The sequence below is a fragment of the Chiroxiphia lanceolata genome, chromosome 1 (assembly GCF_009829145.1).
Source record: "Chiroxiphia lanceolata isolate bChiLan1 chromosome 1, bChiLan1.pri, whole genome shotgun sequence".
In the NCBI taxonomy this organism is placed as follows: Eukaryota; Metazoa; Chordata; class Aves; order Passeriformes; family Pipridae; genus Chiroxiphia; species Chiroxiphia lanceolata.
In genome coordinates, this window is record NC_045637.1 from 66,526,117 (window position 1) to 66,552,747 (window position 26,631).

At 38.7% G+C, this 26,631-nt stretch overlaps 1 protein-coding gene across 2 annotated transcripts; it reads right to left on the minus strand.

Annotated features, from left to right (window-relative positions):
* Positions 1-2,031: 2,031 nt before the first annotated feature.
* On the minus strand, positions 2,032-25,490 carry SLC6A19 (solute carrier family 6 member 19). 2 transcript variants are annotated; one of them, XM_032707918.1, is made up of 12 exons: positions 25,413-25,490; positions 16,477-16,617; positions 14,790-14,927; positions 13,548-13,729; positions 12,706-12,816; positions 11,838-11,950; positions 9,397-9,525; positions 8,488-8,644; positions 7,705-7,909; positions 6,930-7,089; positions 3,853-4,015; positions 2,032-2,714 (listed from the first exon to the last, which is right to left on the minus strand). In XM_032707918.1, exons 2-12 carry the CDS (start codon positions 16,607-16,609, stop codon positions 2,508-2,510), a joined length of 1,698 nt encoding a protein of 565 aa, XP_032563809.1. In that variant the 5' UTR covers positions 16,610-16,617; positions 25,413-25,490; the 3' UTR covers positions 2,032-2,507. The 2 variants fall into 2 exon arrangements, with proteins under 2 accessions (XP_032563809.1, XP_032563807.1); XM_032707916.1 differs by lacking the exon at positions 25,413-25,490 and adding an exon at positions 24,734-25,064.
* Positions 25,491-26,631: the final 1,141 nt, after the last annotated feature.

Below are 26,631 nucleotides of genomic sequence, written 5' to 3' on the forward strand. Positions count from 1 at the left end.
GGGTAACTCAGGATCAAACAGGTTTTTATTTTCTGTTCTTCTTCTGTTCTCAGAATCTGTCAGAGAAGTGTGACACTGAATATAATTAAAAAGAAACCTTTACAGCAGACTAATTAAAATTGTAAAATGCTGGTAAAAATCTGTGAATCAAATGTTGCCATTTCCTTTACTAGTTTGCTAATAGAAGTAAATGAATGAAAGCACCTTTGCAAATTCAGAAAGTCAATTAGGAAGAAAAGCAAGAAAAATTAGACCTTGTATGTTCAGACATAAGAATTTGGTCCATTTTTACAGTAGCTGCTAGAAGTTTCACTTCCCACTTGTCAATGAATCCCCAACGACTATTTTTATTGTTCATTAAATAGTTATTGACTAATACAAGAGCTGAATACTTTTCTTCAATTGAAAGTATGTGAGAATATTTTTCTGTTTTCTTTCAGTTATACCAAGATTTTGCTAGTTTGCAAGCTGAATCAGTTCATTTCACACTAAACAGAGCAGCCAGTCTGCTTGCTTTGTTCAGTAAATCAACATTTTGTGGCTGGATTACCCTCTTGAAATGGGAAGAGTATCTAAGTGAAGGTGGATTGTTTTCTCCAAAATAAAAGCCCTGCTCTGGCGCTAAGCACAAAAATATGGCCAGGTTACAGATTATGCAACCAGAAGCCAGTTTCAGATCTAGGCTACACGAGTCTTCCCAGGCTGGTACATCTCATTCTGCTTGTAGCTCTGCAAATATCCAGATCCATAGATGGAGCAACTCAACTTGCCAGTCTCTTATCAAGATTGTCTCACAGGCCACACGAGTCCATGTATGCAGTGAGGCTTGGCAGCACTTACACAGCATCAGTGCTGCCATGGCATCCACCACCATCGCCCCGGCCACTGTTGTACTTCCAGTCAGGAATGTGCCTCATGCTGTACTTGGGCCCTTCTAGCAAAATGCTGAATTCCACACCTGACACCTGCAACCAGACACTTAAACTCAGTTTTATCTGTTCGTGGTGGCTAATCTTTTTATCAGCAGAAAAATCTGACAAAAAAATGTTTTTCCCATTAAATAATATCTTTAAATAGTTTAAATATTACATTCGAGTAACTAAAAAAATGGAAATTGGAATGGAAATTATTTTGATCATTCAAATTCTCTGAAACAGGTTACCCAGAGAAGTTGTGGATGCCCCATTCCTGAAACTGTTCAAGGCCAGGTTGGAGGGGGTTTGGAGCAACCTGGTCTAGTGGAAGGTGTTCCTGCCTGTGGCAGAGGGGTGGAAGTGTATGATTTTAAGGTCTCTTCCAAACCAAACCATTGGTTGTATGATTCCATAAAGTACACATGCAATGCCTCTTACTTTACTCTCTATTTAGAACAGATATACTACTCTAAAGATACATTCTATAGTAAATATATCTGAAGTATACCTATTTCTTGTAAGAGAGTGTTTCGATTATAATCAGTGTCAGGGTGTAAATTGGATCCATTCTTGTTTTAAAATGTGGGTATAGGGATTGCTGCAAATGTGTTGCAGCAATGTGTTACATGGACAGTTGGATGAAAAGGACCACCTGATCAGAGGGGACATGTACACTGTCTGCTTCTGGCACTCAGCCCATGTGCTCAACAGTGCCGTTTTCTGTCTCAGGTGGCCATATGAGGAGCGGGACTTCTCACTGAGCTCCTCTGAGTCACATGGAAGCAAGAAGCTTGAAATAGTTGTAAGGTAAGTGTGCCTGTGTGTGTATGTCTGTGTGGGTACATGAACCAGAGTCACCCACCTTGACTGTGACACATGAGGGCAAGAACCTTTGCACCATTTGGGTGCCGTGGCTCTCCCATCAGCCTGGACCTCCCAGGTAAGTGGTGCACCCCTTGCTCAGGGATGCCAGAGAAGGCAGATTTTGCTGTTTCCTGAACTGCTGCTGCCCTATGGCAATTTTACCTCTGCTGTCGTCAGCAGAAGCATCACTATCTGCCGGGAACTTGAAAGTAATTTATAAAATACATAGAATTCTAAATAAATCAAGCTGTCATTCTCATACTTAGAAATGTTTTTATTAAATATTTTAAACTTCTGTATGAGACAAATAATATTGGTGGCTTTGTGCAACACAGTGGCATGTAAAACAAAAACAATTTAATGTGCAAGAGAATACAGTATTAAGTTACCCCTCATATTAGCCACTGACCAGAATGACTGCACATGGAAGAGTCACTTAGAGCATTTCAAGCACAGTGCTTCCCCAAGCAGAGGGGATGAAAGCCCGTTTCAAACAATCTGGCTTCAAAACCAGAAGGAGGACAAACTATTTAGTCTGGTGACCCAATCACTTGCAACTGTCACCATTTGCTTCCAGGACATCAACTCTTCACAGTGCATTGCATTGCTAAGTAAATGTTTACCTGGAAACAACACAGTTACCCTTTTCTGAAAACTGCCAATTCTTAAAAATTTTTTTTTTTACTTTCCTCACTGTCAAAGCTTCCTTCCACATTTTAAAAAGTGGATTTATGATGAATACTTCAAGTTTCCATTAATGGAAATCTCAGATGTAGCAATAAGGCCTGCACGGTCATTTTTTTTCTCACAGCGATTTCTGATGGCTTTGTAGATGGCAAAAGTAGGGATGGTCAAACTAGGCACTCCGGCAAGGACCACAATAACAGCATACACCCAAGGGGGATATTCGAGCTTCTTCGTTTTGGGGAACTCCTCCTGAAAGAGCAAACAATCAAGATGTAGAAAGTTGTGAAGAGTAAATACCTGGGACATATTCAATAATTCACATTTGATAATTCAATGGAACAACAATGTAATTGGAACAGTAGCTGGCCACAATGGCGCAACAATTTGCCAATTCCACAGTAGCTTTCAGATCAAGGGTTCCCAGTCTCAGCTGTTTTGGAATTATTTTTACCTAAAATTGATGTAAAGAAGATGACATGAAGGAAGCAAGTTTGATGGTCAAACACCCTTTGGGTGGGAAGGTTGAAATCAAAGGGTGAAGGAGAGCTGAAACCTTATTAAGAAGGAAGTGAGGTTGTCAAGGAGGAGAGACGAAAGCATTCCCATTTCCCCGTCTTCCTTTCTCTTCCTTTCTGTGTCCGCCCTAAGAACATTAAAATTATCTTTACAAATTAAGTGTGCGGCATGACTGTTTCTGCTTTGAAGATGGTGACTGGTATAAGGTCATAGAACAGAAAGCAGAGCTAGACAGGTAGAGAAGAGGTGGGTTGACAGAGAAAATGATGGGACTCACATTTTTTCTAATACTCCTTTCTCTGTACCACATACAGCTTTTTGTTTTGCAAGGGGAGGAAAGGAAAAGTAGGTAACTTATTGCTGCAATCATAAGTTAAATCAAACCAAAACATTTGGAAGAGGAAAGGAGATATCTAAATATTAATATTAATATTAATTTCTTCTGTCAGTGATGAGTAACCAGCACTACTGCTGTTCTGTGGTTTTAAATGCAAGCAGAAAGAAATGCAATATCAAAATGGCTTCAAAGATTTGGTCCTTTGTCAACGCGGAAAGGTTGTGACATTTCCAGGTCTTCTATAATCCCTACTGGGGAACCGATATCTGTTTCAGACCTGCATGAAAACTGGACTAGTGTTTTGGTTTTATCCGCTTCGGAAAAGCTATTCAGGTATCACTATATATCAGTTGCAGGCATTACAGCTGAATTTAGGACTTATTTTTCTAAGTGTTATTTTTTAATATTACTTTTTCTCATAGTATGTTTCAATTAGAAAACTGTTTCAGGTGGGAGATGAATATATCTGATTATGACTTTTACATTAAAGAAGAATACATAATTATTAAAAACTATTTTGGTTTATATACTTACATAGTTAGGGTCCCAAACGCTGTAAAACAGTTCTTTGCTCACATTCACCACAAGATAAAAGACGAAGATAACTAACATAATGAGAGGACTAATTAGTCTCCAGGTAATCTGCCAGAAAATATTGGGCTTGTGTCCAGTCATGAACTCAATATCCCTGTTAAACCTAGAAACAAAAACAGGAAGTTCAGGACTGTAAAAACTGGTGAGGCTCAAAGAGTGCCTGCTCATAAACAGAAAAGTCCAAACTACCCCTAGCTGTGTGTCAGAGACTGAAATGGTTAATGATTTATGCATTCTAGGAGACTCTTGCAGGATTTTGACTTTTGCATTATACCTCGGATGCACAGTTGGGCCTGTCCCTCTCTCCAGTGAAGAGCCAAGTTTGCAGGCTTTTGACTGTTGCATTATACCTCTGATGGCCCATCAAAGCCTATTCCCCCCTCTGCCAACCTAAAAAGGCGGCAACCAGACCAGACACAAAAAAAACCTCTGCACAGGGCCCAGGGAGAGGTTGGAGGCTCGAGGCATGGCCCGTGACACTAACCATGGATATAATAACTCATAACTTCTTGGACTGTGGGGGCTTCCCTCCTTCACCCCCAGCAGATCAAGGCCACCACTTCAACTGACAGACATGGAAGTTGCAACTACCAAGTTTCATCGCTGGACCCCGTGGACGGTGACTATAGACATCTGTCCATTCTCAGCTTTTCTTTCCCTTACCCTCCCTTAGCCTTATCCTGTCTTTCCTTTCTCTCCCTTATGCATTTGCCCCCCAGGGGTTATCCCTATGATAGATGATATAGATGACAACACCCAAAATGCTAACATACCTGTTAAAACAAAATTGTTAAAATAAACCCTACCTATATGTTTTCAGACACCGATTATTCAGTGTCATTTCACTCTAATCCACCTCAAGGGAATTATTGATAAGAACCTGGGTTACTCCCCTCCCCTTTTTCTGGGGCGGGTAGTAACACTGTGCTTCCCAGGACTTTGCTAATGTCAATGCGAAACTGGAATTGTCAACAACATCAGGAGTTAAATCTGAGTAGTTCAATTTAAGGACATATAATTACAAGTCAGGAAAATTATTTTGGGAAATGTACTATCTTCTAGAAGTCTGTGAGGCATATGCAAAATAGTTTCAACAGGTAAGAGTCAATGCAGATGGACTTTCCCTAAAATATATTGTTGTATTGCTTCACAACTTCTTGGTAAGCATCTCGTTGCTGCACAAATTAAAAGGAATGACACAATATTAAAAAAGAACAAAAGCAAATTGAGTAATTTTACTAATTAGATTCTGTACATAATATTAGCTTAATTTGGATTTCCACCAGTTTTCTCAGGTTGAGTACTGAAACGATATTTAACTTTCCACATTATTAAGAACATCTAAAAATGTATTATTTGGACTATTCAAAGAATGTGCAGTGGACAATGGGGAAAAAATACTTCTACAAGAAGAAACAATCCCTGCATTAAGAGTGATACTGTCTGCATCAGTCCTGCACCAATTTATGACTTCTCCATAAGATGCAACGCCTTGTGCACACACTTCTTAAAAAATAGTTAGTTTGGAAGTTTGGGGTTCTATTCTTAGTCCTCTTGTCTGGCTTTCCTGTGTATCTTGTGGGGATAAGCCTGAGGGGGCTATTCACTTGGTCCTTCAGCTATGAACAACACACTGAATTCAGCAAAGCCTCAAATAAATTTGTTTCATCTTTTCATCCCTAACTTCTTAGATCTAGGTGTCCTAAAATGATATGGAGCCCCACATCCCGACTTCAGGGTATGTCCAAGTGTAGTTCCTGTGAGTGCCATGGATAACACACTTTATCCTTCAAGCAAGAGATCTATCTTTTTACCAATGCTCCTTTCTCAGAAAAAGATCACAGAAACTCATCTGGAGCACTTCTGGGCAGCTCCAATAAGCTCTGTTCTCAAAGAGGGCTACAGTGATGTGTACTGGCCAGGAACATTAAAGTTTGGTGTGAAGCTCTGTTCTGAATGAACCCCCACCCCTTTTTAAAGTCAGCCCACATTTGTGTCCTGGGAATAGTTTTAATTTTACTTTGTAAAGTGTTCTGAGATCTTAAAGGTAAGGAAAAGTGGTCAACACAGACTTTTCTGTCCTTAACAAATTAAAATAAGCCTTCTTTCTCAAGGATACTCTGTCTAATTTATCTAAGCTGATTCATGCCGACTCAGGTAATATAAATCTTTAAGTATGGGAAGATTGGCCACAAGGGCATTCACCCCATTGCCAGGAGTGAATCACCTATGGGTGATTGAATTCCCCGTGCCCTTTTTCATATTTCTTACATATTAATTATAAACATAAAGATGCTGAAATTTGATTTATTACATCTCTGGAAAGTTGAGAGGATAATTACTCACTGCTACAACTGATAAAGTCCTGAGTCTATCAGCTAAGAATGCATCTCAGTAGTCTTGGATTTGCATCCTGCTGTAAAACAGTATCTGCAGCCTGCATTGGACAGTATCATTTAGCATTCGCTGTAAACACTCCTGGGATATACCTCTGTTTTAAACTTTGAGCTCAGTGCACCTGTACTTTGTTTCTGCTAACTAAATATTTAATATAATTATCCTGAAGAAGAGTTATTGTAAATATCACCATATTTAAAATGTAAGTGAGCTACAGCGGCTCTTATGTAACTTGCAAACACCTACATTCTGATGCCTACTTTAAATATAAATTATTTGCACTCGTATTATTACACTCTAGTGCACTTATTAATGCCTAATATTTTCTTACAATATCTTAGTCATGTGTTTATTTGCACTGGTTGTTAAAGAGCATTATTTATTGTAATGTATTAATAAAGTGGAGAAGTTTCTGGTACAAATTCCTAATAAATATTTTTTCTTTTTGTTGAGGACTATTTAACAAAGCTAAAACATATAAGAAAGCCTAAACTACAGTTGTATCATCTCAGTGATTTCTATAACAGAAATGCTATGCAGGGAGACGCAGCAAGATTGCAGTTATGCAACTAATCACTTTATACACTGCTATCTAATAATGTTTAAGCTGTATTTCATACCTGTCTATTCCATAAATGTAGACGACTGCAAACATCTCACAAAATGCAATTATCAGCAAGGGAATAGAGCCAGCATAACCGTCAAATAGAGTCAGCCAGTAATTACCAGAATTCAGCACAAAAATAAAAGCTATCAAATAACACACCAAACAAATGAGACCTGTGGGGAAAAAAACCAAAACAACAAAACAACAGGACACTTAGGCAAAGAAAGCAAAAGCAAAAAGAAAATAACAACAACAACAACAACAATAATAATAATAATAATAATAATGTATTTTCCCAGTAATTATAAAGCTTAATAAGTAATTCTTGCAGCCTGAAGGTCACCACTTTATTTTTTAATGGCACTCTGAGAAGGCCTGCTTCTATGCAGGTAAAATGGCAAAACTGTCCTAACATTGCACAGGTGGGAGATGCTACAAACAGAAGGGGAGAACGCTGAGGAGGGACAACAGGTCTTCTTCCTCCTTCTTGGTAGGACACTGTTGCCCTGAGAGAAAACCTGCCTGGGTGAAGGACTCCAGCTTCCCAATGGAGGAGATGGACAGTCATCATGAGCAAGCTGATGGGCAAGCCAAATGGTGAACAGCTGCCTGCAGGCTCAAAAGGAACCTCTCAGGAGCTGCCCCACTGGGGGACATGAGAAAGTCTTCAGTAGGTTGTCTGGGTGTCTTAGGACCATTCCAGATCAGAAAGTAGATGGGTGGTGAGTTGTTTTTTCAGCATAAAAGCTGTTCCCTGGGGAAGTCACTTGTCTTTAAAAGGCACTTACCAGTAACAACTTCCTTAGGCACTCTGGAGGGTATAATCTTAAGATCTTGTAAAGGTACAAGCACACCTTCTATATTTCCAAACATAGATGACAAACCCAAGCAGAAAAGCATGATGAAGAAGAGAATGGACCACAAAGGTGAGATGGGCATTTTGGTGATAGCTTCAGTGAAGACAATAAAGGCTAAGCCAGTTCCTTCAGCTCCCTGTGGAAGATTGAAGCTCCTTAATATCATGCAGCACTTAAATTTTTATTGGCATTCATTAGACTTGATGTATGCTACACATACCATAGTACTTACACTTTTTGTTTCCACAAAGACCTCCTAATGCAGGGATATATTTACTGTAATATAATACAAAATCTATTTAATATTCTTTTTTATGGAATTTCATGGACGTCTATTTTCATCTGTAACTCACCACCTTTTTAACCTCTCTCTGGGTGTCTCTTCCCCAGTCATCTTGTGCCACCACAGCTATAACCAGCTAGTTTCAGAGAAAGACCTGCTGCTATTTTGCCAGCTACCTGAGGCCAGCCTAGAACACTGTGACAGACCATCGATACTTTTCAGGGGAATTAAATAGTTTATCTCTTCAAAAGAAAAAGGGGGCAAACAAAAGTAATTCTTCAGTCCAAGAGCATTCCAAGCCAACTGCAATCCATCAGTGGAAATATAAAAAACCCCAATAACCTCAGAAGAAAAAACATTTTGCAATTAAATAATTACTACGCATTCATACCATATTTAAGGTATCAGTATGAGCTGGGTGTTAAACTTACATCATTCAGGAAAGTTTCCAGATCACAGGTTTCAAACTTCAGGCTTGCAAAAGTTGCCGGATCAGTCATGTTACACAGCTGCTGCATTTGTTCAAAGTTATCTTGGGTTACATTACCTTCCGGCAAATCAAATGCATTCATCAGAGTAAGAATATTTCTGAAAAAGTGAAATGCAAGTAATTTGAAATTATTTATTTTTAAGCATTCTCATTTTCATCACCAAGCAAGTTACTAAGAGCACATTATCAAGGTCAGATTTTGAAATTCCAGTAGATGTGCACGTGCAAGTCTTTCTTTCTTCTTCCAATGTAAGTCTCATGCTGCCTTTCATGGTAAAGATGATCACTAAATGGATGGACACTCTAGGAACCTGTGCAGGAATTAGGTGTCTATCTTTACATTGCAGACTGGGCACCAGTTCCCAGACTGGGCAGCTTCTGGGAATGTCTAAGTTGTCCGCAGTTACGAATCATGCACTTTTGCAGTTGAATGTGGAGGAGCTAGACTGGAACCCACATAGTCTTACAATTCCGGTTAGAAAAGAGTCTGGTTGCCCTGGTAAAATGAGGTAATTCTGATGAGACCTACGCATTTAAGCTTTCCAGAGGAAACCTAAATACAGAGCTGACACAGGCCCCAGGGAATATTTCATTCATGCCATATGTCAGCATGGGGAATAATGTCAATTATGGTTCCTTATGCAACATTTAAGTAGGAGATCAGGTGGCTCAAACAATTATCGCTTTCCAAGGGATTTATTCCATGATTCAAAATTTTTTAAGTAATGAGTAGTTCCAATACCATATGGGTCAAGCCCTACAATTATTCAGAAATGATAAATCCATTATTTGGCTGACTCAGCCAAACAAACACCTGCATATTCTGTGGGGGCTTTTTCTAATAACTTACGTGTCAAAACAGTCATCATATCTTTCTGTGGCTCTGAATCCAATGATGGAGTATATGACAGTTGCTGCATAGATGGAAGTGAAACCGTTGATCACTGAGACAATCACAGCATCTTTCTCACAGTTATTGCTGCAATTCAAAGAAAAAAACCAATGGATTTCAAACACATTCCCAAAACAAATACTAAAACTGGCTACTAAGACTAAGAAAAGAGTAGCCTACAGATGCACAGGTACATCAGTGTACCTTCTAAGAGCAGACAAGTACTGCTGTTAAAGATAGATTTAGAAAATTAAAAATTGGTGTCTTAAACAATTTAATAGCTATGGTTTTGGTGTGGGTTTTTTTTTTTTTTTGGTGTTTTTTTACCCTTCAAATAATCCTATTCATAAGGAATAACTGCCTGAGTTGTTTTCATATCTGAGTCACAGGAAGTAAAGTATGAGGGGCAAAAGAATATGTCTCCTCCTTTTCAAACTTGGCATGCATGTGTGCAGACACATATTGCCATGGGCTGTATCTACATTGCTAGTGTATTCTGCTGCAAGGTGAAAGACTTGGATTTGAATTAGATAGACAAAAAGGAAAAGTGAATGAAAGTTTTCATAGCACTTAGATATGGTGAAATTGCAGTAGCCAAGAGCACTTGGGGCAGTACTGTTTGACTGTTGAACAAAAGATGGTTCAAAATATCCTGAAGTTTTGGAAACACAGTGGAACTATATGCTGATAAGGTTGGACAGAAAAGCTGTTTGTAGAAACTTCTCTGCTGCAGGCACTTTTTGCCAGTGTGTCTGTGCTAAGACAGAAAAATTGCAGAGCCAGAAACAGACTTTCATCTGAGGGACAAGATAAAACATCAACATTAAGTTAGTTTATGGTTTTATGAGAAGACTGTAAAACTGTAGATACTTTATTCCTTCTGGACAAAATAGGACTATTGAAATTAACTTGATGTTGTCTTATTTAATTTTCTGAACACCTTCAAGGTGTTCAGGACAAGCCTGTCCAGCCAAGACCTGTCACACTGTGTCCTTTACCAATTTATAGCATTGCAAATAGGTTTTTACCGGGTGTAGGGCATTGAATGAAAATTTCCTGCTGTAGTCTCATGTCTATTTTTGAATTGTAACATGAGATTCTCAATGACAGGCTTGATAAAAGCATTTCTTCCTTTTAGAGAAAATAAGATGCTCAAGCTCCTTCTCATTATGAATTAGTGAATCCTTGATGGCATCAAAACCTTTTAGTATTTTCTGAGATTTTTATACTCCCAAACCATCCACAGGCAGAGTCACTGACACCTGGTCCAGCTGGTGCTGGACTGCAAGTGGTCCAACATCACAGTGTTACACTGTGAAATTTGCATGTTTTGGGGGTTTTTTTCCCTTACATTTCCTTGGAAGTATAATGACTTTCTGCAGTTTCCTCCTTAAGTCATGAATGATTGAGCATTGAAGGAGGATGGCCAGGTGCCACAGCCCTCTGTGTTGGAAAAGCAGGAGGACATTGTTCCTTTCCTTTGTGCCTTTTTGGAAAGATGAAGAACACTCTCAGTCCTGCTCCCCATGGTTGTGGGACACTGACTTGGACCTGAAGCAGGGCTTTATGCCTTGCACAGAGACTTTCAGGCACCAAAAATTCCAGATGATCTTTTCAAAAACATCTGAAATCAAGAATGGAGGGAGGGAACTACTTTGGTAGCTGAAATTCTGGTCTGGTGTAATTGAACCCAAGCTAAAACTGAAACACGGATTTCTGAAAGCATGACCAAACCACATACCCAAAACATAATTCAGAGACATTTATCAAAAATATTAGGTTTAGAGAATGTCACACAGTTTGCCTTTCAAGAGGACAGACAGTGCTGAAGGAATGGCAGGCACCAAGAAGCATTGGTGGCTTCTCCAGTATTTTGTGAGACAGTGCAGAATATAGCACTGCATCATACTTTGTAGGATGGATCAGTCTCTGGATGATGGGAGTTCACACTACCTGCCCTCACTAATCATATATAAAGGCACTGAATTTGAATTTTGAAACTAGATATATCTTCTCATCTCAAATCTAAGGATTTAAACTGTTCTGTGTGAATTGTTTTGAAATGTATGTACTATCATCTTACTCTGACAGCACTGAGACCAAGGTCATCACCGTGCACTGAGCACTCCCACAGAGGAAACTTCTGCTCATCAGCTGGGGATAGTCAGTCCTCTTCTTTCTATCCTGCACCACTACATCCTTCTATAGGAAGTCAGCCAGCACTGAGACCTGAAATCTTGTCTCAGGAGAGTTACGATCAGTCAGAGGAGATATATCTTACACATCTGAGGGGATGTTGTCCCAGTTCCAAGTAGCATAACAATAGGGCAAAAGTAGAGATGTTTCATTTGGAAGAATGAAATATTCATATAAAATTTGGCTTTTGCCTGGCTACTTACTGAACAGAGTTGTAACTGGAGAATGAAATGAGGCCTCCAAATGCCAGGGAGAAAGAATAAAACACCTGAGCACCCGCATCCAGCCATGTCAGCGGGTTTGCCAGCTCAGTAACCTGAAGCATCAGACATACAGCTTTAAGCATATCCAACATTGCTATTTAAACTGAGTATGAGACATTCAAAACAATTATTAAAACAAGAATATTAACCATGCAAAACTCACTGGATTTCAACAGATAGGTCAATACTTTTGTCAAACTTACCTTTTTCTTCCAAAAGAAAAACCTATCTGTAGTTTTTATACAAGTATTTTGAAAATTGATTAAAAAATTACTTTGCACAGCTGACAGCTGCCATGCCTGTTTTCAGAAAAGGTGTTTAATATTTAGCACTAATAATGATCATTCAGAGGTCTGCTCATGGAAAATGAAACCCCTTTTAATTTTGTTCAAAAACTGTTGTATAGTTAAACCATTCTCTTTGGTCTTTTGTCCATGTAGCCATTAAATTAGTTCTACTCCCAAATACATGATTTATGCTTTAATTTTAGACTTGTTCTTAATTAGAATATAGGAAAAGAAATCAAGTTACATAATGGTAACCCAGTTTCTCTGTGCTAATCCTTCAATTTTTTATAACAGATTTTGATGGAGGATGGGAGAGCGAGAAAGATAGAGAGAAAATGTCTGTGTATATGTACACTTGTTCCATCCAATCCAAAGGGTTCGCCTCCCAGAATCAAGATTTTCAAGGTGTCTCAGGGATAGTTAAAAAAGCACCAGTGGAGAGAACTAATTTTCAATTGGTTGTTAATTACAGAGAGAACTACATTGTGTTCCACTGACGGGCGAACCACACAGCGACTTACATTAGGGGTGAAGAGATACACAATTCCATTGGTTGATCCTTTCAACGTCAAGCCACGGATTAGGAAAATGGTAAGCACAACATATGGAAGAGTTGAAGTTATATACACAGCCTGTACAAAAAGAATGTAAATAAAACACTCAAATAAAACAGAACATTTGAATAAAAATTGCATTGCAGGGAAGAGAAGAGGAGAGTAAACAAGGTATGGTGATTAGCAATAAGGGCAAGTTTCAAGTGAGTCACAATTAGCAAACTAGAGGAAGTGTTCAAATGAAACAGTATGTATGGTATATTTTGACAACAAACATTTTTGCAGTAATAGTGTTCTCTTTAAGACAAGTTGTCGTTGTTGAAATTCAACTCAGATAATTCAAAAGCAGCATCAAAAATATCTACACCCTGAGACCAGGCTGATGCAACAATGGACTCTTAGGGCTTCGCTGGTCAGCAGAACATTGGTCACTCTTTCGAGGAGATAATATTTAGGAGTAGCACAAACCCAAATAAATCTGTATATGTACATTTTGAAGAGAATGGCATAACAAAAAGAGAGTCCCTTGGTCCTGCATTAAAGATTAATATTAATGTTAAGGTGATAATACCTAAAGAATGTTTTACTAAGACCTGTAAGGACAAGGAGACAAACGGCTCACATAAATCAATCAGATTTCATTTCATTCATCTTCCTTCTTCAAAAAGCAGTCCCAGTGATGACACACAAAGTTTTAGATATGCTTTTACTCAAGAAACAGTTTCTACAGTATTATTAGGTCTGTATAAATGAGGAATCACAACAGCATGATTAATATAATCTCATAAAAGACCTCCAAAATAACTTACCTTTCCTGTTGTTTCGATGCCTCTGATTGTGCACACATACAGTACACCCCATGCACATGTCAAACATAGCAAAAGCCACCACTGTATACTGCCAGAATCCTCAATGGAAGTGGAGATATTTAATGTTTCTCTGTACCAGAAGTAATCTACAGGAGAACTCTTAGCACACTCTTCTACATAATCTGTAACAACAAAATGGTCGTCATTCTGTATGTCTTTTATTTACTTGGAAAAAAGTAAGCTAAACAATAAATATCAGGGATCTAAACTGTATCGCCTAATGCCAACTAATTTGTTATTGGCAGATTTCAGATTTTTAGAGGCTGGTTTTGTGGTAAAATGAGAGATTCAAAAGAGAATTGTTTAACAGGGATTTTAATAAGGCAGCTTTTCCTCTCCCACACCTCCTTTCCCTCCCATACCTCCTTCAGATCATCAATATTTTGTCTTTCTGTTTTGTGGGACATCCTTTAAGGTCTTGTTAGCTCAAGTTGGATTCTCAGCTCCCTGCAATGTGCTGACCTGTGCAATATTCTGCCCTGGTCTTCCCTTAAATGAGGATTTTCATACTTATTCTGGGAGGAGAAGAGCAGAGTGCTCTGAACAGCTGTTCACTGACCCACTGGAAAAACCTGCTTCATACAGTTTCATGCAGGGCTGACTATGGAAAACCAAGCAGTCTCCATGGAGCATACTGAGGGATACAGGTGTTTCATATGAATTATGCAACTCCTTTTTTTTCTTTCCTTTTCAGTATGCTAACGGAGGGCTGTTGGTGAAGAGATGAATGAAACATATTGCCTAAATCTGGAAAATCATAGAATCATAGAATCATAGAATCAGCTGGGTTGGAAGGGACCTCCGAGATCATCAAGTCCAATCCTTGATCCACTACCGCTGTGGTTACTAGACCATGGCACTAAGTGCCACATCCAGTCTTATCTTAAAAATCTGAATGTTCATGTTAGACTTCCACTTTGTGAATATTCTGTGTACGAATACATCTGTCACAATCAACCACGTAGCTTCATATAAAAAGTCAAAGTTTGTCTGAAAGATTAAGAGTTGATCTCACTTTATGCAACGTGAATTTTTACAAAATGTAAGCATCAAAATATCACAATGTGCCTGACAGGACTGCCATGCCTTACTGCTGTTTTACAGAAAGAGGTTAAATTAGGGTAATTGTTAGAAACAGAAGTATGTGCTGTGCAACAAAATACAATATTTCATAAAATATACCTGTTCTGTTTTCATTGAGAGGACAGTTATTCCAAGGCAGGGGCTCTTGGAAGGAGTTGAAGAAATACCACATCACACAGGCAATAATAGTATTATAATATAAACCCACCAGGAAGGATACAAACATTGATGCTATGCCTGAAAAAAATAAAATCAGAATACAATGTAAATTTCAACAGTCTTGTCTTCAACACATATCAAAGTATATGGTATAAGCCTCAACCATTCCCTCCTCCCCTCCTCACCCTAATTCTATGGTTTATAGCCTTTCCTCTCTCCTCTCTTTATTTTGGATGTAGGTTTAATCACTGTGAATTTGTTACCTAAAGTTTGGACAAATGAGTCCTATGCAGATGTATATCCTAAAACTGCTGAGACTGAAGCTGACTCCCACTTAGGACTCAACATTGTGAGCAGACTGACTGTCTACAGACACCACACAGTCCTGTTCACAGTCTTGCCAGCTGATATTGAAGGAGTTTGGGATGCTGGGTACATGTAAAGCTCAGCTGACTTGGGATTTGCCTAAATGAGACCAGACAGTCTTCTTCTTCCACAATGCCACTGCAGAGTTCTCTCAGCTGACTTGGGATTTTGCCTAAATGAGACCCAATAGTCTTCTTCTTCCACAGTGTCACTGCAGAGTTCAGCAGAGGGGGTGTTGTATAGGATGGATGGCTGCCAGGACGAACAGTCTGTGACAAGGTGCAGGTATCTCTCCTCCACTTGTTCCCAAGTAATCAGCCTCTGGTGACTTTTCTGGCAGACAGTAAACACTAATGATTAGCTCCTGAGAACTCTTAGGTTCTAAATAAACTTGAAAAATTCCTGATGCAATGAATAATTTTCTTTTGTAACTGATTTACAGATACAGGGGGTGACAAAACAATCCTAACTGTCCGTGTTTCTTCCCTTTCAAGTGTGTGGTTGATGTTGGCAGGGATCTCTGGAGGTCAAGTGGTGCAATCCTCTGCTCAAGCAGGGCCACATAGAGCTGGTTGCCCAGTACCATGTCCAGGCAGACTTCTAATATCTCTGAGGTTGGAGACCCCACAACATCCCTGGGCAACCTGTGCCAGTGTTTTCTCATTCTCACTGTTTCCTGATGTTCATGTGGCACCTTCTGTGTTTTCTGTGTAATGAGGTATCTGTAGAGTTTCTTATGTTGTGTGCATAATGCTGCTTCTACTACAGTACTATACTCAGAAATCTGGTACAGATGTGAAGAAGTATTTTCTGCAAAATACTGCTTCTGTGGCTTCTGGTACCTCTCAGAATCAAGAAGGTAACATTAGATGGAGCTGAGGTCCACCAGATAAATATTCAACTATTATTTATCCACAGAACAGCTACAGAATAGTTTTTGGCACACTTAAAGATTCATCCTAATGGCAAAACAGCCAATATCAATAACACGGAAAATATCTCTGAGGCCTGAAATGGGTCTGAAATTAAAGACATGTTTTAACTGGGCCCGTGGTACTTAGGAACATGGGCACAAAATTGTCATAGTGGTTTATCATGATTAGTTTGACCTATCAATGAAGAGCTAGCAAGAGGGAAAAGTAATAGATCTTGGAATCTCTCATGGCATGCCAGAATAAAATCTTGAAGATTTGCTCCACAGATGATAATTTCAGAGATTTGTGCTTTCTCAGGTGGCTTTTTGTATCCTCATCAGACTTACCAACTCCTTTCAGGGTAGGGTGGATAGAGCTCCATACGCCCACACTGCCTTTCCTCAGCCTTTGACCAATGGCAAACTCAAGATGAAGCAGGGGGATACCCTCCAGGACTAGCAAAATCAGGAAAGGGATCATGAAGGCTCCTGGAATGGATAAGAAAAGTAATGATTCTGATCAGTGAAGTGCTACAACAAAACACAAACATCAGGTTTGTGAGATGTTGATATAGTAAGTGAGTTGTAAGCATCATCGTGGAAACCCTTCTCTGTTTTCTGAGCAATGTTTCTGCCTGATTGCCCAAGCAGGGGACTTCATTACATATGTGGTTTCAGGTAGGAAGTTTTATTCTTCCCAGGGGACAAACGTAAACAGAAATTATATAGTCTCAAGGTTAAACTTCAAAAAAGTTTATTGCAAGTGGAGGAAAGGTAATTACTTTCCTGGAATGACTTCCTTTTTCTTCTTTTACCTGCAAAATCGCCTTTATGTTTGATTAGAAGAGATCTAAGTACAGGGTTCAAACATTGTTGATTATGAGAAAGCTGGTTATTATAGGACAAGTATTTTAAATAACTTTTTCCTGAGCAAGGAAAAAGTAGAGATAACATAGAACACCATACTGGACTACCAAAGTGCAGAATCAAATGCTTGAATATAGCTATTAATAGAACTATGTATTGCATATGTATTATATATAGCTAATAATAGAATTATGGTTACCTGTCATTACAAAATGTCTTTAACTTCACAATTTAAATAGGAGTAAAAAATCTGAATGCATTAAAGAAATCGCAGACCAGTGTGTGAATGGTTCAGGTCCGGGAATTTACTGACTTCTTCCTCATATATGCTATGAAAATCAAATAGCAATTTAAAGAGGAAATTTGGAGTATGAAAACCATGCCAGAAGCTGAAATTTACTTCCTGATGATTCCAGGGTAGCAAGAAAGCTGGGAAGCCATTAGCACACAGTACACCTTTTCCACTTTCTTCCGTTCCTATTTTTATGTCTGTGCAAGGACCGTCATGGAGTCCCTTCATCTGACTGCTCTGTCATAGATATGTTATGCTTGAAGACTTCTTCTATAAAGGTACCTTTGTAAGTATCTTGAGGCCTCAGGAAATGCCCTAAGGCTGACAGAGCACTCTTGGCACGTCCACTGCAGAGGGTAGCTCAATTCTGAGAGTCTTGCAGTGAATTTTACCCACTGTGCTGTTGACAGGGAGAGTTATGGTGTAGGGACTGTGCTGTTGCTGAACCTTGCTGTCTTGGAGAAAAAGCCATGATGTCTACCCAGACTGCTAGAACTGTGTGAGTGGAGGTGTACTTTACAGTTAAGGTTTGCAAGAAAGTCTCGAGCACGAGAAAAATGAAGCCCAAATCAGAATATCAATCTGCCTGCTGTCTACTGAAAGCAAAAAGTTCAGACTACCTTTGAACGCTTTCTAATACTGCATTGGAAATGGCCTGATCTTTTCCCCCTTCTGCTAACAGAGATAGCAGCTATCAAAACATATTTTCTTTGAAAGGTATGATAAGAAACAAGTGGTTGTAGCTTGAATAGAATACAAAGGCTATGTATTTCCTTACTCAACAAGATCTTTCACTAGGGAGATAATTTCTAATCAAGTCCTTAAGTGATCTTACTGTGACCTGATTAAAAAAAAAAAAGTGACATCTCTCCATGAGGAGCACATTACCAGAACTAACTGAAAATTCATTCTTAAGTTTCAAGAGATTATCTGAAATTACTAGAAGTTAAGTTTCAAAGGGTGACAAGGACTTATCCTCAGTGCAAATAAGGAGTATTTGAATAAGGTAGCTGTACAGACCCATCTTCTGGACTTAACTATTACTATTGCCAAAGAAGGGCTTCACCAGAGAGAAGTGAAACTGTGGTATGGCAGAGACCTATATGGCATCCAAAAGGGCAGGTAAAAGAAAAAGATCCAGATGAAGTAGTCATACAAACTCTTTAGGGAGTCTTTTAGAGAGAGAATGCTCTGGAACTTAAAAATGCTGGTATAAACACAATGATCATGTCCTTCTCTCATCTAACCCTCAGGAGAGCTCCTGGTCAGAGTGTGACAGGAAGGAAACTGTGTACCAGCCTGACATGGGGTTGGAGAACATGACATATTTATGGCTGCCTGTAGTTCCTCACATTGACAAGTAACTTCGTCTGTGGAAAAGACCAGACATTGTGTGTATGGAGGTTGTCCTACCAACCTTCCCACGTAGGAAAGAAGCCATCAGGATTTAAGGGGGTGAAACACAACAGTGAGGGGGCACTCACTGCAAAAATCCTGATTTCTATGAAAGCAAGAATAAAACAATTAGGAGAAGTGTTATTCACAGAAAGAGGGTACAGTATTAGTAGTGAACGAACTATTTGCAGCCAAATCTACATGCACTGCTTATCTAACCAGATGAAGAGGGGCCCTTAGGTGCATACCAGAGAATGTTTCAGCACAGCTAAGCTAGTCCATAGAGACAAAACAGGACAAACCTTTAGAAACTGAAAGGACAGAGTGAGTCAGTTCCTTGCAGTGACTGAGTGTGACACAGTTTCAATGAGTCCCAGAACCTCTGCCAACACTGGGTAAGACCTTTGCATTGTCAACAATGGTGCCAGGGCACAGGCAGATGAAGAGTCTATCACCATTTCTGGCATAGCTACCTTTCAGCCACCAGTCAACAAAGGAGAGAGGGCTGCCCTGTTACATCTGACATTAGTAGCTCCTGCTATCTATAATTTTGTAGAAGTCCCTGGAGTGGTGGGAAGAAAGAGGCAAGAACCTTGTTTTGGAAGTGAACTTATTCCCTCAAAAACTGGAATATGCCCTATATGTTTCACAGGTTTGTGACATGAAAATACGTAGTCAGAAAGACACGAGTCAGAAACCAATTGCTTTAGCACTGACACCATTTGTAACAATATCTGAGCTAAGACCACAGTGCTAAATTTGAATTTGAAACCAGGAGAGTTCAGCTTCTTCAGAACTAGGGTGGATCACCATAATTCATTCTTTCTGGCATTACAAAACAGCCACTTTTCTCCAAGGTGAAACAGTACCAGCCTGAGGCTCCTAGATTTATCATGTAGCTGTTCCACATTAATGCAAGGTTTTTGTTCTTGCAAGGGCTATGAAAAGGGAATGTAGCTGAGATGTGAAAAGTGGGGAAGAAAACAAATAGAATACTGTTCTCCTTGGAGGTGACGTCTACATATTCCTTTTCCTGAAGTGGCAGACTGACGCAGAAGAAAGAGAGGAATAGTCAGCAAAGTTTAGCAAACATCTCTGCAAATAACAATTCATAATGAGTTCCTCAGTCTGACTAACAAAAAGTATGTCCCAAGTCAGTTATTCTTCTGGCTTTCCTCTGAAACCTTTTCAGTTAGTCTATATTTTTACAATAATAGCTAGTTTTTAATGCATGCAAGATGAATTACACTGATTTTAGTAAGAACTACACTTTTAGTAAGAAGGGGGATTTTTTTGTTGCTAAAAGACATGCTTTATAGAAGTCTGAGAACATTATGTCTATACAGCTACCTTTGGCAAGTGGCTTCAATAAAAAATATCTTTTCTAGTGTATCAGTGATCATTCAATCTGATGTGTGGCATGTGCCACAAAGGGCTCAGCATTTCGAGTAGCATTTTATGTATTCAAAACTACTGATTTTGATTAGCAAACATTGAAAATGTCAATGAAAGACAAGTAAGTAGCTATCATTACTTGAATTCCATAGGAGTAGAAAGAAAAAAGTGCAGTTGGCTGATTTCATTATAATAGTGGCCACTTGATACCACGTTATTGGTTTTAGCAGACTTTATTGAAGTACCCAAAAAATTTAGACTTTGCAATAATGATTGTTTCAAAAAGTCCGGTATAGACAACATCAAGAAGATACCCCGTGGAGCAGGTGGGTCTCTGTCCACCCCTTTTGTTATCACAGACATGAAGTACATGATGTGTGTATAGACCTGTAGTGCAGAAACTATATCCACACGCAAACAGATACAACAAAAGCATTTCTGGTTTGAACCATGTATATTATGGTAGCTCTGACAAGGTAAAAATCCATGGTGTGCCATGTCAGAACTGGACGAATTATTAAAACTACTGGTATTTAGCTGTAGGAATATCGATATATTTTCAAGAGAAATAAAAGGACAGTTCTCAATTATATATGACATTTTTTTCCCTTTCTTGGCTTCTTCTCTTTCTAGGGTTCAATTCTAACAGCCAGCTCAGAAATCCATCTCTGCTGTGTTTTCCCTTTCTCTCGATTTCTCCCCAATCTTTCCAAAAGAAGCTGTAATGGAAAAATAATAATAATAATTTGACTCAGCAAAGCTGCTATATTGCATCATAGAATCACTAAGGTTGGAAAAGACCTCTAAGGTCATCGAGCCTGACAATAACCACAGTGTTCACCGCTAAACCATGTCCCCAAGGTGCCACATCCACATGACTTTAGAACACTTCCAGGTTCATATGGGACATAAAAAAATAAACCAATACTTTTGAAGCTGTCACAGTGTTATGAACCTAAAAAATAAACAAATGATCTGAAAATAGATGCTGTACAGATGTATATAAATAATGATTAATATTTCAGTCTAAAAACCTTATAGTTGAGATATTAGATTCTCATCCTGTTTCAGAACTGTATTTCAGAACACATAATATTTGGTCTGAGCGTCCATATAGCTATTACTCTCTCTTTAATCTAAGACCTTCTAATGTGAAATTGAAAAAACTATTATTGCTTGCACATAATTCCTCGTGAAGGGAAGGCAGGCAGACTTCAGATAGAGGTGTTTTACTATATTATCATATTCTTAGACCTCAACTGTAGTAAGGGTACCAGTGAGGGACTGCTAATATCATTACTGTCACTTCATTCAGTGTGGCACACACAGAGATAGGAAAGTTCTCTATCATGCAGAAGCAAGGTTTCCATATGCAAGCTGTAGACTTAGAGACATTCTTTTTTTTTGAATCAATGATTTAAACATTAAATATGCATCTTCTTTTATATTATGGTCATAAGGGATGAAATAAAAATGATCAACAGCTGATTAAATGACATGTTGCTCAATAAAGATTAAACAAAAGCTTTGTGCAATGTCAGAGACAGCTATTAAATGAAAGGAAATTTCAATCTCATTGAGCTGGTAAAAGTACTGAGGCAAACACCATACGTTTTACATTGTGTGCATATCGAACTCTAGTTCTCCTTAGGTAATGATGTATTTGACAACTTTCAAGCCATTAAAGGATAAAATGTGCTTTGCTCTACTAAATTTCACTGGGGTAAATATTCCATTAAAAACCCCACAAACTCAAAATCTATGACAACGAAAGTAAGTAAATTATGTAAACACCATTTCTTTTTGTATATTTGGGTATCACAGTGTTAAAACACTATCACAGTATTGTGTTTAGGAAGAAGCAGCTCTTAAATGATTCCAGATTCAAGTTCAAACATCTGAAAATAAGAGTTACTTATAAACTCAGTGCCCCTAACTATCTTCACTACAGATAATTTTCAGGGAAAAAAATCCACCTTCTTTGAAGTCCAAGTACCACAAGGCTAAATTTTATACTTCACTGTGGTCCAATTATGTTTCATAAGGCGTATAAAATTTGCAAACACCAGTTCACAAAGTGGACATCCAGCCTCATTTGGGAGTGTCCTTGGCTGAAATACTATCTACATCATTGCTACCAGACCTCACCCATGCTAAATGATCCAAGTGTTCATCCATACAACTCATATTCAAAAAGAAAGAAGATAGCAAAGTAAATCCTTAGAAATTAGAAACAATTTTCAGGAGACAGTCTTGCAACCTTGAATCAGCATGTACCTGGTATCTGACTATGTGATCACACAGGACTTTTTCTCATCCTCTGCAGACATTTACTGCATGGGAAATAGCTTTTTTTTTAAATCTCTTGATGCACAGCCATAATCCATGATCATGCCAGGAACATAATCTTCATTTCCAGTGACAGAGCAGCAGCAGGAATTCCTGCTGCTCTGCACTCAGGATTCAGTGAAAACATATCTTGAAGACACAAAGTGTGAAGTCATACACCATTCAGGATAAAGGCACTAGACCTGCTGGGGGAAAATGGAGCATCCACAGTGAACTCATGAGTGTGGTGTATTCTTTCTAAAGGATAACTTGGAAGAAGGTGTGTAACGTTGCAGTTTCCCCCTACTCTGTTATAGAGGCAAATCTGTGCTCCTGAGTGGGCCACACAAATGCAAAGATGAATAAATTATCTTGACCACCATGTTGAGGGGCAAAGACTAAGGCAAAACTCGTATAAAATATCTAGGAAATACGTGTTTCTAACTGGAGTTACGTGAAGCCAGGTAGAGGGAACACAACAGAGGTAGGATGTCATACACAATGACTTCCACAAGCATCCAATTCTGGAGTGGTTTTATGGTGTCACATGTTCAAATTCAAAGCCATCCATCCAAACATCAGCAAGAGTCTTTTTTATTTTTTTCTGATCAAAGGGAGAAGCTTGAGAGCAGACACCGTAATGAGAGGATGACAGTGGTGGCAGGAGTCGGACTTAGACCCACCAGAAGAGTCTGAGACACACTGTACAGCAGAGAAGGAGAAGGGATTGCACAATAGCTCTCCATCCTCACATATGATGACATTAAGGAATCCTTTCTAAGAAGTCACAGGAAGGCATTCCTGATAACTCTCATGTATTGATATGAGTCACGGCATTTCATGCTATGCAGAATAATTGATAAATAAGGCAGCAATTCTGGCTAGAAGGACACACATCTGTGTATTAGCCCTACGTGCAGACCCAGCTACATAATTTCTTTGTTACTGCTCCCTTTCAAATTCTGCCTAAAATTTGAGTGAGAGAGTCCCAGGGAAACAAAAAACCCAGGGATAACCATTGTTAGTGTTCCTGAGAAAGGACAAGCAATAGGATGATGAGAAAGGAAAATAATTGCTGTCAAAGGACAAATTAAAACAGAGTACTGAAACACACACATAAGCAATTCATAAATCTTCACCGACATCAGTCAGAAAACGATGATCCATACCATTTGTTGGATTTTTGCTTTTTAGCTGTATTTGTTGGATGTTTGCTTTTTAGCTGCATTTCACATGACCACAAGGGAAAGAAATACCAAAAAGCAGGAAAGTGCCTATAAGTCTGCCGTGGAAAACAGAGCATCTCCACTTTCTGGAAACTCTAAACCCTAGCCCATGTTAGAAAAACCTTAATGTTAGAAGCATCTCCTCTTGCAACGGAGTCACTGGTCATTACATGTCCCTGACTTAGTAGGAGCAACTTCCCACAGAACTCTCATTTGTCTCTACTCTAATTAGGAAGAGCAATTTTTAAACAACTCACCTTGTACATTTAATGAAAATTACTTTGAAATACTGTTCCTTAAGCCATTTTTTTCTTTCAAGATCAAACATTACAAGGGAACAAAAGTTTTTTTTTTACACACATCTCAAACTGAAATGAAGACAACAACTAGATAGCAGAGAGAAAAGACTGTAGGAAAATGAGAAATTTATGTTGTCATATAATATTTAAGCAATAGTTCAGCTCAAAATCATCTTTTAAAACAAACAGCAAAACAGTGAAACAAAATTTTTAATATGGTCATTCAGACCTAACCTGAACCCTAAGGAGTCCCAGTAAATAACACATATTTGGATTTTAAATGACAGTTACAGCAACTTCTAAAAACATATTCTCAATGTTAACTACTTTCATGCTGTTACTCCTAGCAAAAATTACACCCACACTGACCCTACAGGTGATACACAGATCAGTCCAAACCCAATGAAAACCCTATAATGAAAACAGCAGTGGGGATCATGATCAGAATCATAGTGCCAATTAGTTAATTAATATTTTAAAATACACACTCTCTGTACATGTACATAAAGTAACACTGGTTTTAGACTGAGAAAATATACTATGTACATAACAGTGCAAGACCGATTTGTTCAATCCTGTGTCCTGAAGCAAAACACAGACCCTTCCTTTTCTTCCATCACTAACATGACTTCTGTGGGTGTTCATTACCTGTGAAAGGACCTTTTCCATTGTACAGTCTTCTAGAGAGAACATCACTGCCTTATAGGAACTGACCAGTTCTAAATATATTCTATTATTGGTTTCCCAAAAGAGAGATTAAACCTGGTTTATACCCAAAGTTACTTAAGATATTAAAGACATACCTCCTCCATGGCTCTGACAGAGATACGGGAACCTCCACACATTTCCTAAGCCCACACAAAACCCTATGCACGTCAGCATATACTGAGCCTTGTTATCCCATTTTGGTCTGGAGTCTGCCTCCTGTTTCTCAAGGACCTCAAGTTCAGCATGAGAAGGTATCCTGTCCTCCAGGCCAGGATTGGGCAACTTTAGCTTTACCATATTTTAAATTTCCTGACTGAAAACACTGACACAGTGAGGAACAATGAAACAGGCAGCTAGTCAGAAACCTGCTCAAAAAGAGACCATCTATTTGCTGTCTTCAGCTATATATAGTGAACCTTTGGCACTAGATTTGTAAATGCAGGCTTGTGGTAAAACGAAGTGTCAGCAAATCATTCGATTGACCAAGTCAGCTCTGACACTTATTAATGCTTTATCTGTCAAGGTTTTATGGAACAGCCTGTTCATCTAGTAGAAAACATGGATTTCAGCTAATGTAATTCAGGAGATAATTTGGCTATAAACTGTAATCGCCTATAAGGATATATAACATCCCTCGCCACTCCCTTGTTTAAACTCACTGAAATACATACATAGCCCTAGCAAATAAGAAGTAATAAGTTGCTCCTGGTCTAAGACCAAATATAGAAACTTTGTATCGTTTCTTATCAGGAAGATAAAGTGCTTGTGACTCACCATCACGTTCAGTTTCTCATAGCGTTCACTTACAAAATCGTATGTTGCATGTTCCTCTGTAACAGACCTGAATGTTCTGACCAAAAGGATGGGAAATGAAAGGGATTAGAAAATCTGATCTTCAAAGTCATAAGCATAATCTGCTTACACTAATGCCTTTAATTGTTACAAGGTCTGAAGAACAGAGTGTCTTTTTTATAAATGGTCTTGAAATCAAAGGTCCCTTCACCTTTTAAATGACCGTAGATACACTGGTCCAAAATAAAAAAGTTAACAAATATCTGGTTAACAAATATCACAGATATTAGCCACATACTCATTATTTCAGCACAATGATAAAAGAATTGCCATTTGTACCTCAGTGTTATCAAAAGATAAGTACTTGCCACTGAAAACTATTCATAAAATCTAACACTATATTTGTCATAAGAGTTTTTTTCAGCTAAGCCCTACAGGCTCATTGCATACAATTATATAGGATCGCCAAAATAAAGAACTAGAAAAGATCTTGTAATTCCAGCCTGTGGCAAAGGAGGTGAACACATCACAGCATCCCTTTGCAACCTTATCATGTGGATTCAAAGTTGATTCCAAAGGCTGTTCATTATCTTTTGAATAGAAAAGTTACCAAAAAAGTCTTCATCCTTCACATGGACGACTGTATACAGTAGCCCAGATGAATTTTCCCTGTAATAGGTATTAATATTTCCCTAATTTAACCTGAAATATCTCTCAGTCTGCCTGGTGATAGCACTTGCCTTTTTCATGACCCTGTCAGGTCTGCGGATGAGCTGTTTCCTGATTAACCACTGGATCATCAACTTTCTTCTCCTTTGGTGATTTCAACTACAGATTTCCTAGCTTGCAGCAGAACAACTTCTTTTAAGCTGCCAAAAGCATATGTTTAATTTCACTCACTTTCTGCTACTCCAGTGCATTGAGCCGCTCAGTTCTTCCTGACTTGATACTTTTTCAGCATTCGCAATACTTCTGAGATTGTGTCATGAGTATTTCATTAACATGCTACTATTTTTGTCCTTAATCATCAGTGGAAGAATGACAAAACACTGTTCCTAAACTGATCTTAAGGAACTGCCGTAGTAACCTCCCCTTAGACCACCATTTCTCCTCTCAGCCGAGTTTACCATCATAATTAGATCTTTGCCTAGTTCTTTGTTCATAGAGTCATCATAGAATCATAGAATGGTTTGGAAGGGAC